The sequence below is a fragment of the Cucurbita pepo genome, chromosome LG09 (genome assembly GCF_002806865.2).
Source record: "Cucurbita pepo subsp. pepo cultivar mu-cu-16 chromosome LG09, ASM280686v2, whole genome shotgun sequence".
Taxonomy (NCBI): domain Eukaryota; kingdom Viridiplantae; phylum Streptophyta; class Magnoliopsida; order Cucurbitales; family Cucurbitaceae; genus Cucurbita; species Cucurbita pepo.
Window position 1 is genome coordinate 2,463,251 of NC_036646.1, and position 12,968 is coordinate 2,476,218.

General features: G+C 35.2%; 2 protein-coding genes across 2 annotated transcripts; one reads left to right on the forward strand and one right to left on the reverse strand.

The window, feature by feature from the left end:
• Positions 1-1,819: 1,819 nt before the first annotated feature.
• LOC111802715 (protein BTR1-like) lies at positions 1,820-9,228 on the forward strand. The gene is made up of 9 exons (XM_023687181.1): positions 1,820-2,056; positions 3,168-3,406; positions 3,489-3,595; positions 5,813-6,006; positions 7,746-7,810; positions 8,310-8,450; positions 8,528-8,589; positions 8,689-8,773; positions 8,852-9,228. Exons 1-9 carry the CDS (start codon positions 1,972-1,974, stop codon positions 8,864-8,866), a joined length of 993 nt encoding a protein of 330 aa, XP_023542949.1. The 5' UTR covers positions 1,820-1,971; the 3' UTR covers positions 8,867-9,228.
• Positions 9,229-10,368: 1,140 nt separating this feature from the next.
• On the reverse strand, positions 10,369-10,896 carry LOC111802019 (glycine-rich cell wall structural protein 2-like). The gene has a single exon (XM_023686277.1). The coding sequence runs from the start codon at positions 10,894-10,896 to the stop codon at positions 10,369-10,371; it is 528 nt and encodes a 175-aa protein (XP_023542045.1).
• Between the last annotated feature and the right edge of the window lie 2,072 nt (positions 10,897-12,968).

Sequence of the window (12,968 nt, forward strand, 5' to 3'; positions counted from 1 at the left end):
AGGGAGGATGTCACGGTCGTGCATGTTGTCAATGCCCGCATGACAGATATCTCGGTCTTGCTTGTCCAGGACGTGTTGTCCATGGTTGCATGCCCGTTCTAAACCCTTTTTACATGCTTTCATCTNGCTTGTTCAGGTTGGTTGACAGGGACGTCAACCAATTAAGCGAGGGAGGATGTCACGGTCATGCATGTTGTCAATGCCCGCATGACAGATATCCCGGTCTTGCTTGTCTAGGACGTGTTGTCCACGGTTGCATGCCCGTTCTAAACCCTTTTTACATGCTTTCATCTTAGAACGGTCATACACCCTCGTACTGACCCAATATAGAATGGTAAAGACTTATCTAATATTCAATTGAAATAAAAATATTATTAATCTTGATTAATCCTGAGTTCGGCTTTGCTTTGGACAAGCATTGTCACGGTCATGCATGTTGTCAATGCCCACATGACAGATATCTCGGTCTTGCTTATCCAGAACGTGTTGTCCATGGTTGCATGCCTGTTCCAAACCCCTTTTACATGCTTTCATTTTAGAACGATCATACACGATCGTACTGACCCAATATGGAATGGTAAAGACGTATCTAATATTCGATTGAAATAAAAAATATTATTAATCTTGATTAACCATTATATTCATTTATTAGCTTTAATTGGTTGAATTTACTAAATCAACCGTGATTAAACATCACATTTATTGCTAATTTTATGAACTAGATGTTTTCTATTTACTAAAATCAACTATCATTAAACATTACATTTAATACGAGGTTAAATGTTTTTAAAGTTAATTAATTAATTAATGTACGTGAATGTTGTTTACTCAATCTAACGCTCGTCAATATTTCAATAATCAAACTGTAAATTAACCTATGAAGTTCGAACTATTTTTTAGGTGAGCCCAAAAGCTACGAAGTGAGCATAAGACAACCAGACAGAATTCAGTGGTCCTAACTTGACAAGAAATTAAATGAGCTCCACTAAATTTACGTAGACGGTGTAATATAAGCAAGAAATACCGTTAAAATTGCAAACCGACCAAGAAATCAATAAACAATACCAAATGAGTTGTAGCCTTAAAAGTCGAGACAAAAGTTGAATGTAAACAGTAAATTGTGACCCCTACGAGCAATGAGTCAGAAGGTGACATGCATGTGGCACTGGCCCGATCACGTGAGAATCGAGACAGACAAGTTTCATGATGTAATCGAGAAGAACACATATCACAACTGTACTCAAAAGACAGTAGGTTGTGACTCCTACGAGTAGTCAGCTAGAAGGTGACACACAAGTGGCGCCCACTGGGTAATGTGAGGGTCGAGATAGATAAATGTCATGATACGACCGATGAGGACACACAACGGAATTCAAAATTCCCGAAAATATAACAAGAAAACAGTAGGTTGTGACTCCAACGAGCAATCACCTAGAAGGTGACAGGCAAGTGGCACCCACCAGATCATGTGAGGGTCGAGATAGATACGAGCGTTTGGAATAACGGGAAATTGGATGTAACCCTAATTTAGATAAGAGGAGGTTATGGAGCGGTTTTGGTGGGTAAAGATTGACGTTCTCATAGATAAGGGTGGGCATAGAGGCGGGTAGTTGGGACTGACTTTCCCTACTCACAGCTCACCGTTCTCTTTTCAAGTCCAGCTCCAAACGCCCCCAAAAATTTATTTATTTATTTATTTATTTATTTATTTATTTATTATTATTATTTATATTAAAAAAAGGAACAACTTACATTTAGAACGATCTGATAAATAAATAAATAGATAAATAAAAAAAGAAATTATAAAATAAAATCATAACTGCATCTTCAACTCGAGCTTCCATTTTGGGTTTGGTGCTGAACGAGTCGAGTTTTTGCGAGCGCTCTGCCACAACCTCTTCTCAATTTCTCAACTGCTCTGCAACGCCTCTCTCTCTCTCTAGCCGCCGCCGTGAAGGAGGAGGAAAGAGAATGGAGTCTACGGAGTCTTCATACGTTTCGTCTCCTGAGGCTCCTGCGAAGCGATCTCCACCGCCGCCAAAATCTCCTAACTCAGGTATCTGATCTGATTTCAATCTCTATTTTACTCTCATTTCGAAAATTTGATCCCTACTCTCGCTGTTTTGTATGATTTTTTTTAATGCTTGGAGCTGTTCTTGTATGCGAGTGTTTTTGTTTCAGATCGGTTTGTTTGTGGAATTATGCAATTTGTGTGTTTATTTTTTTTTGTCCTACCTTGTTCTTTATCTTTTCTGGTTGGAAATGAAACCCTAGCTTTGTGTGTTATGTTTGATTTATTTGTGACGGCCGAGGAAATGATTAATCGTGCAATTTCGACTTCCAATGGTCTGCACTTCTGCTTCCTTGCCTGGAAAGCTTAGAAAAAGAGAGTGTGGCTTCTGGCATGTTTTATTTTATTTTTTATTTTTATTTTTTGTGAGGAAGTGTTGCTTTATTGAGATTTATTACAGTTGACCGAATGATTGGGAAGCCGTTGTCATTTTTTTGAATTGCCACTGCCACCGATTCATCCGTATAGTGATAAAGAAACGCACTGCATCTCCCGGTGTGTGTCATAATAGTCAAAAGTTCGCTATATTTGGTGATGGACAGCGAGTAGAAAGATGAGTAGTCTCATGTTTGTTCCAGAAGATTTTTCAAACTCTTTTTCAACCATCGGTTCTTCTATAATTTCATGAAGGCAGCTGGATGTGGAATGCTTATTTGGTTTAACGAACTTGTTTTTTTTTCATGTACTTCTAATTTGAATTTCTGAACTCGCCTCAATGAGTATTTGTGCGTTGATTTATTATAATAGGGATTGAAACATAGATAAAACCATTTCTCAGTTCCTTTTCATCAGTAATGTTTATAAAGAATCTTATGTAAAATTTAATGTGAAAATTAAGAACTTATAAGTGAGATTCTATGTCACCATCTAGTATGGTAACGTGTATGTTTCTCTATAAGGCACGATTATGATTTATATCAAAGGCTTTAGCTCTGTCACATCTTCAACCTTCTAGATTAATTTATGAATAAGATCTAACTACATTTTCCAATTGATAATGCGTATATGCCTATTCAATTTTGTGGTTAAATATCCAATTTTCTTCCATATCTGCTTACGGATAGTGTTTCACTCTCATCATAATTGCTATTTTCAGATAATATGGAAAAGGGCACGTACATTAGGTTTCTTGTATCAAATGCTGCTGCTGGTTCTGTAATTGGGAAAGGTGGTTCAACAATTAACGATTTCCAGTCACAGTCTGGTGCACGAATCCAATTGTCACGGAATCATGAATTTTTCCCTGGAACTACTGATAGGATCATTATGGTATCTGGAACAATAAATGAAATACTGAAGGCCATGGATCTTGTTCTTGCTAAGTTGTTGAGCGAGGTAATCTCTAGGCAGTTCAAGTTCACTCTTGAATTTAAATGTTCATTATTTGTGACTGATTAAAAATTTTGTTTGCTGGTAGCTCCATGCTGAAGAAGGAGATGATGTTGAACCAAGAACAAAAGTGAGACTAATTGTTCCCCACAGTTCATGTGGAGCTATAATTGGCAAAGGAGGGTCCACGATAAAGTATGATGCTTATTCCATATTTCTTCGATTACCATTTTATTGGTTACTAATTGCTTTATAATTTACTTGCTTAAAATTTCAAATGTTATTTTTAATTTGGTCAAATTACTAGTTTACTCGAACTATCAAGATTGTACTTAATAGGTCCCTAAACTTTTAATTTTAAAAAGGCCTAATATGTTAATGGACTTTCAATTTCATGTCTAATAGGTTCTTGGATTTTTTATAAATGTCAAATCGGTCACAAATTAGAGGTTTAGGGACCTATTAGACACAAAATTGAAAGTTTATGGACCTATTAGACACAAAATTGAAAGTTTATGGACTTATTAAACACAAAATTGAAAGTTTATGGACCTATTAAACACAAAATTGAAAGTTTAGGAGCCTATTAAACACTTACTTAAATTCAGGACTTATTAGATACAACCTTGAAAATTTATTAACTAAACTTATAATTTAACTTTCTTATTTTAAGGTTTTAAATTTTAGACCAGTGGAAAAATAGCCAAGTGAACATTTTTTAATAGCTCCTGAAGATATTTTCTGTCTAAATTTGTATGAAGTTTCACTTTCCTTGCAAAGATTGTTAAACAACTGCTGGCTTGTTTATCTAGGAATTTTTCCCTTCAAATCTGTCTATGTAGGTAATTGTGTAGAATGCAGATTTAGATCCTGTTATGCTAGTTCTAGTATACACTTTTATTGAAGGGAGGCACTGAATTCTTTTATAATTCATTAAGTTTACGTTCCAGGAAGAAAATATCACTTGATAGATTAGTGCTGTTTTCTGTTTGAACACGACATAACTTTTAGAACTTATGGACAGAATTGTACAACCTAGAGAACTGATTCTGTTCAAGTAAGGTCACTGTTTGAATACCACATAATGAATTTGTGGCTGTGATGGAATTATAATATGTTTGGTTTTATCGATCCATAGATGGTGTCTGTTAGATGTTGATCATTCTAACAGGAAGCAAGTAATGGTTTTGTAATGATATTGTTTAAGGATTTGAGAAATCTTCTGTGTGATTGGTGAGTTGGGTAATAAAATGGATTAACTTGTATTTGCATATCATGGTGAGGTGTAAATATTTAAGTATCAGAGAGTTAGTGTTGTGTTTGTGAGGTTTCACGATTATATTATTATCTAAGATTTCCTTTATTTAAAAAAAAAAATGGAGAGAGGGGGAGAAAACTCAGGAACAGATGAACTCAACTTCGTTGAGATTTGCAAATAGAATAGAAGTTCAAAGTGTGGAAATTAGTTGTTTTCTCTAAGATTGTTATGAAGCCGCCTTGTGTAAGCATATTGAGTGGCATTCTCTTACTTCCCTCACATTGATTTGAGGAGTATCTGTCCTACACATCAGAATATACATAAAACAGTTCTTGTTTACTTCAGTCGGGAAAATGAAAAGCCAGAATTATATGAAGAAAACTTGTTGCATCAGATAATTGACTTGTAATGAATTGGTCAGGAGATAATCTGATCCTTGAATTTTTTAGAGCAGGTAATGGTCATTCCATTGGCTTCAGTTTCAGTTTAAGTTTTGGCAATTTCTATAATTGTTTGCATCTTTGTCTTGTCAAGTGATTTTTTCTTTATCATTTAGCATCATGCACAATCATGCATTTAAATTTCAAATTTCTTCATGTTTATGAGGCAAGTTTATGATATGTGAACAAAATGTCATTTGATTTTTGAGGTGGTAGGCCAACTTGAGCAGCTGCTTAAGTTTTGAGGCTTCTAAAATATCTGATCATCTCTCCTAGAAGAAAAATTCTGCTTACTCCATGTGTGCTGCATCAGAAAATCAGACTTAGATAGTGATAAATGATGATGCTAATTTTAAATGATCCCTCCAAAGATTTTTTTTCTTGATTGATCTGCTTCATAATGATTTCCAGTGGTTCTTTGTCTTTGGTGACTTTTTTTTTTGTCTCTGATATTTATTCCATCTTTAAATTATGTCACTAAAACTTGTCACCTGTTATTAGTTTGGTCAAAGTCCAATGCTCTTTTCGGTGTTCCTTGATTTGTTTTGTTTCGTAACTACACCCCTTTGTAATTAATGCAAGTTTTGTTAGTTTCTTGGGACTCCTAATTGAGGGTCTCAATAAATCTTGTCTACTACTACTAATGGTTATCTACCTAAAAAATACCATCACAATGTATTTTTTGGGTGCTAACGTACTTTTACCATTATGCAGGTCATTTATTGAGGATTCTCAAGCTGGCATTAAGATATCCCCCCAGGATAATAACTATATGGGATCCACTGATAGGCTTGTGACACTGTCTGGTACCATAGAGGAACAGATGCGAGCTACTGACTTGATTGTTTCGAAGCTATCTGAGGATCCACATTACACCCAGTCAATGAATTATCCATTTTCATATCCGAGTATGTCTTTGTTTATCAATTATGTTTCGTGTGATATTATATTATTACTAACAAAAGCTATTATATGCTCGCATGCATTTTGTGGTTCACCAAATGTTCTTCATCTCATATGGGGCACTTCTTTCTTCTGCTATATGTGATGCTGCTACCTCACCTTGGTTATGAGTTATGACTGAGTAATTTATGTTTTATGGAATCAAACAAGTAGTTGTAGTTCAAGGTCTAAATCACAATTTATGATATGTTAAAAAGAAAGCATTACCCTGCCTCGAGAGTGAATAAAATCAATTGATACTGCTAAATGTTATTTTTCTGTTTGTTGCATTGCTTTCCATCATTTCTTTGCAAACCTTTCTATTTTTTCATTTAGAAGTGTTGAGTATCTACACTGATTTTGTTTTCTGTAATTGGAAATGTATTTATTGGAATGTCAAATTGTAAAATGTTAACGCAATGTAAATATGGAAATGCAATTCAAGAAGTCAATTTTGGGCTTATACTTTTGAGGAACCTCATTTTTTGAGCTACTAAAGGGAAGATGGGAAGATCATGGGTAAATATATGGGTAAATATAAGTAGGAGACACTATCTCCGTGGTATGAGGTCTTTTGGAAAAAATCAAAAGTAAAGCCTTTAGAGCTTATGTTCGAAGTGGACAATATCATACCATTGCGGAGGTTCGTTGTCCTAGTGGTACCAGAGACATGCTCTTATCTTAATTTTGTCATGTCAATAGAATCCTCAAGCGTCGAACAAAGAAGTTGTGAGCCTCAAAGGTGTAGTCGCAGTGAAGATCAAATAGAAATCTATTAAATTAGCAATGTGCGTCCAGAGAAGAGGAGTCGTCTAGATAGTGCCACGGATGGATAAATGACTGTTTAAGGAGAGACTCAATGGTGTACTTTGTTCGAAGGGAGGATTTTGAGGATTGTTGGAGTCCCACATTAGCTAATTAAGAGAAAGATCATGGGTATATAAGCAAGGGACACTATCTCTATTGGTATGAGACATTTTGGGAAAGACCAAAAGAAAAGCCATGAGAGCTTATGCTCTAAGTGGACAATATCATACCACTGTGGAGGTTTGTTGTCCTATCTCTTCACAGTTCGAAGATATGGGTCTAAAAAGAGTAGGGACAGTGGTTAAGGAACGGTTGGATTCATTCACGAACTTGGTGTGCAAAAAACCTCTTAAATTTCTACCCTATAAAAAAGAAAATCTAGATTAGAGCAATCTGGGTGCATATTAGTTGGTGGTTTAAAATACCATTTTGACAATTCTAGTTTGAGGTTCATTTCACTCGACTTTCAGATGTCTAATCTTCGTCCCTGTGTTTTCAATAAGTCTTAAAATTAGTTCCTAATCTTCGTCCAAGTGCTTTCAATAAGTCTTAAAATTAGTTCCTAATCTTCGTCCAAGTGCTTTCAATAAGTCTTAAAATTAGTTCCTACAATTAGTTAAAAATCAATCATCAGCCTAAAACAAGACCAAAGGATATCCAAAAAGATTCCTGCAATTGAAACAAGATTCCCACACAATGAGCACATGCCTTTCAGTTGATGTAATTGCTGAAGCTTGTGTGTCAGCTTTTGAACTATGAAGGGAGGTGATTGTAAAGAGTATTGTGTTGTCCCAATAATTAAGGCAACTGATGAGAGTCCCAATATTTACTCGTGTAGATTTTTGCTGTTTTGTTATTTTTCGTACCCATTTAATATTTTACTTGTTTTTTGCTACAGCATCATACAATGCTGTGAACTATGCATCTAACGGAGGAGCTGGAGGGAGGTTCCCAAACAATAAGGTTTGTCCATAAACAGTAGCTTTGCTATCACAATTGTCGCCTAACCGAGAGTTTGCTAGACAATAACTGGTTTGGTGCTTTTCTCTCATTGATCTTTCACCATGGAACTATACCATGACAATTTATATCATCATATGGGCTTTTCGAGAGAAAATTTGAGAAATATTTGAATGGTTTCATTTAGATGTTAGATTATATTGTCTGAAACAACATTGCAAAGCGTAGTATTAGCTATAATATGATCGATATTGATGGAAAAATAACTTAAATCCCATTCAATGCTTCTATTATGTTCTTAATTTCTTGCATTTCAGAATTTCCTGATACCAAAATTTAGCTGAAATGATATTCTTTTGATACTGGGTGTTCTCTTTTAACAACTATTCTCCCCAGCCCTCCTAACTGTTTAAAACAGTAATGCGTGCAACTGCACAAAAAATGGGACTTTTAAGCAGTTGCATATTTTCCTTTTTAATAATCTTTTTTTTATCCTTTTCAGCGACTGTACGATACTGTTGACCGAAGAGCTTCTGAAATTGTCCAGGAGGAACGGAGTAACTCTTTGACCATTGGCGTTTCAGATGGCCACATCGGGTTAGTTGTTGGTCGTGGTGGAAGAAACATACTGGAAATTAGTCAGGTTTTAACATCTCCACCTCAAACACTTGCTATTTCCTTTCTGATTACATTCAGTTCATAAACCTTACCTTATTACAGGCCAGTGGAGCCAGAATTAAGATATCAGATCGAGGAGATTTCATGTCGGGAACCACCGACAGGTACGGAGGTTCTTTTCTTATATTTCCCTTCATACTGTAGGTTTGCTTGCAAGTTCTTCATGGAAACAATTGCATACTTGATTGTTCCATACCTTGCAGGAAAGTAACAATTACGGGTTCACAACGGGCAATTCGCTCTGCTGAGTCGATGATTATGCAGAAAGTAGCATATGCTTCTGAGAGGGTAATGCCATTTCAAATCCATTAAAGATGCGTAAATCCGTTCAATACGGTTCTCTCACGCTGTCTCGAATCGATGCAGGTTCTAGCACAGTGATAGAATGGTGGAAGTTGTGAATGCTTGTAGTCGAAGCAAGGCCGGGAGATTTTCATTTTTACTACTGAGGGAGAGCATGCCAATGGCAATGAGCGGAGAAATAGAGTTCAAATTTGTTGAAGCGTTGGTTGATAGATATGCCATGATTTAATGACTGAGAGCCAAATAGAAAGAAAGATTAGCAGTTTCAAATTGTTCATACAATTGTACCCTTGAATTTATTTTATATTTATGTTTGAGCTTTATCTCTATTAAATTGTTTGAACGTGCCTTCTCTTCGGAAACAGATTGTAGCTTCTTCTTAGGCTGTTTCTATTTTCATTTATTGGTGAATTCTTTAGTTTAAAGTTGATTTTATTTTATATTTTGGGGTTTGCTGAACATCTTTGGTTCTTGTATGTCCTGTTAACATTCCCACGTGGGCTTTTGCGTCGGCTGATGGGCTGCTTTTAATATCATGATTTTGGGCCCAATTTTGATCTTGGGCCCTCTTTTGGCCCAAGTTATTTTGAATCTTATAAGTTAGAAGTCTCGTATCTTATTTACTGTTGTATCGATTACCATTGTTATTTCAGTTTTCTTTTTTTTCTTCTCACAATAATATTTAATATTTTGAGTATTCATTTGTCGTTTGGAGAAAACTGAATTTATTTGATGAATTCAATCAAAATCAAAGTGTTGTATGTTATGGTGTATGTTAGGTAAATCCCTAGGAAATTCATTCCTAGTTTTTAGGTAACTATCTTTTGAGTGAAATTAGTCAAAGGTAGTAAGTAGAGTGAGGTGAATGAGTTTGGGAATCAGTTCAGGTTCTTCAAATAGCTTTGTTTGAAGGTGAAGGAGAATGAGGTTTTCAAATAGCTTTGTTTGAAGGTGAAGGAGAATGAGGTTAAGGTTCTTCAAATAGCTTTATCGAGTGTTTGAAGGTGAAGGAGAATGAATCTTTCTTATAGGAGAGGAAAAGAAAAGGAGAAAGAATCAACTAATAGGTTCTGGAGTGAACTCGAATGAATCTTTCTTTTTCTTTTATAGTTCAATTCGGGTGAAGGAGAATGAATCTTTCTTATAGGAGAGGAAAAGAAAAAGAGAAAGAATCAACTAATAGGTTCTGGAGTGAACTCGAATGAATCTTTCTTTTTCTTTTATAGTTCAATTCGGTCAGGGAATAGAGTATAAGGGGAAGGAGCGAAGATGAAGACACACAATCACCTTGTTTATAGTGAAAGAATAAATAGGTTGTCGAGTGGAAGCCCAAGTTGCTCTCGGGGTCTTCAACGCAAATATTTCTCTCTCCCTTTCTTTTCCGTTATTGCGTTTTTTTTATTGTACAGTTTATAAATTAATTATTGATTTTAGTTTATGTATCTAGAATAAGGAGAATATGGAAATAATTAGAAGATTTAATTTAGACCATAATTTCAGCATCTTCCTAAGTCGAGGCTGCCATTAAACTTTATTCCAATTGCTTACAAGTAACTTTATATTATTTTCATGGTGATTCTTCATCCCCTCCTCCATATCCAGACCCATAACCCGACCCATGATCCAGAATCCTTTCCGGATCCTCCCGCCATTCCTCCTGCACTGCCACCACCGCCTCCTCCGCCACCGCCACCTCCACCCCCTCCGCTTCCATAGCCACCCCCACTTCCATATCCCGAGCCATATCCCCACCCACTTCCGAAGCCTGAGCCTCCACCTCCACCTCCACCACCGCCTTCGCCACCTCCTTCACCAGGGCCTGCTGCACCAACAGACCCATACCCGGACCCACTTCCCGACCCAAACCCGCGGCCCACACCGGTTCCATTAGCACCGCCACTCCCATGCTGCCCATAGCCTTCATCGCCATATCCAGTGCCATTACCCGAGCCATATCCCGAACCTGACAAAGGTCCCGACCCTTCTCCGCCTCCGCCGCCATTTCCTCCATAGCCCTTCAAGAATCTAGCAGCAAAAGTTAAGTCCACCATTAACAAAACCAACAACAGCAACAACAACAACAAACCAATCGCCCTGGTGGTGGCCATTGCTGATTATAATCAACAACGTAAAGAAAGAAAAAAAAAAAACAGAGCAGCTTTTGATGCGTGGAAATGGTGAGATTTGAAGCCCCTTATTTATAGTCATTGCAAAGTTTACGTTTTGGAACAGAATTTCGTAACCAAATAAACTTGCTACACAGCAAAGCAGAAAATTAGGGGCTTTTTGTTGTGCTTTTGAGCTCTGCTTTTCCTTTATGGAGTGCCATGTTCGTGCCATTATTTTCTGGTATGTAAGCGCTTTCTTCATGAACTAGGCTTTTAGTTGAAGGTATTTGGGCAGATTTTGAGCTCCAATTTATGGATCTATTGGAGCCTTTTGTGTTTATCAGAAGAAATTCCATAAATTTATACATTTTCGGAACCTATTTAGATACGAGACTTCATAAGTTCAGGGGACTTGAGAACCGAACAAAAGACGGTAGATTTATTGAATTAACTACGAAAGTTATTATGAAACATTCACTTATTAAAGATTACGATCCAATGGCATAATATCATCCTATAAATTATTATTGTATTTGATGAATAAATTTTATAAAAAAAGATTAAATATTTCATAGCTCACACTTATACAAACTTATTATATAAAATACTCTCACTCGCATCTCTCATGTAATTTGTACAAATTATAAAGTAAAACTTATGAATAGTGTTATTCGGAGGAAAAATCCAATAGTATCTATATATTATACACCATAGGTTATTTCTTGAATATGATCATCAGGTGCTATTTAAAATTATATTAATAATTTTAATTTTTTTTTCATATATTAGATCATGTTTATTGTACATACTATTGGAGCAAAATCAAGTGTGTTCGGGACTTCTATGACAAATTTGGGGACAATGAAGTTTGATTTGTAGACCCATTTGAAGCAGAAAAGAAGCTAGAGAACTCGAGGGGAGAGCGTTGGAATATTCAATTTTGTAGCTATTTGTAGCTATCAAGCTTCTCAAATTGTGAGGGTAGCATCGAGACGCCACTTGGGAGTTTGAGACACTACAAAATTAGGCATCCGACGACTTTAAATACGCACACTTCTTTCTTCGGAGATTTCCTAAAGTGTTTGATGCTTGATTTTGACTTTTGTAAAAATGAAATATTGAGCAGTTTATCCTAACATCACAACTTCAAACACACTAGTTTTTCAAGTCGATTTGAGGGGAGCTAATTTGATGGATTTTTTAAACCTTAATTTTACCCTTTGTGATAGGCGACATTCTCCTTGGGCTTTGCTTTCCGGCCTGAGGGCTATGTTTTTCCTCTTTCAATAATTTGGGCTATTTCGATTAGAGGTTATGCTCGTGGGTCGACATCTGAATTGACTTATAATAGGTGTATTATCCATTTAACTATACCCAGATTTACTTTATAAAAAGAATCCGTGAAAGAGAGAGAAAGAGACTTGAAAATGAACGAGATGATTTGAGAATAAACATAATGGGCCTTGAATTTGAGAGAGACACCAATATTTTATCTTCAAAATTTGGAATTATTTGGATATTCATTTGAATTTGAGGATGAAATAAAATCAAATATCAATTATTTTTTGAAAAATAAATGATGAATGATGGAGACCTACCAATGGAATTTTGCTTTTGTTTTTGCATGAATTATATAAGCTCTCTAATTTTCTAGAAATATATAATATATATATATATATATATAGTATATGTATATATATATATGTGTGTATATTTATATTATGTACGTGTATATATATATGTATATGTATGTGTATCTATATGTATATGTATGTGTATGTATATGTGATGTGATGAATGAAATTGTATTATTTATTTATTTTTACTATGGAATAGTATTTAAATAATTTGACAAACTTAATACTAAATTTTTAAATATGAATTATTTTAATGTTTTTTCAAATAATAAAGAAATTAAGTATGTTATAAATAAATAATTTTAAATAATCTTTTTAATAAATTCAAATTTTTTGAAATGAAATTTAGTCTTAAATTTTAATAAATAAATAAATAAATAAATATATATATATATATATATAATTAAGGATCAATTACACAGTTTGTTAGGAGAG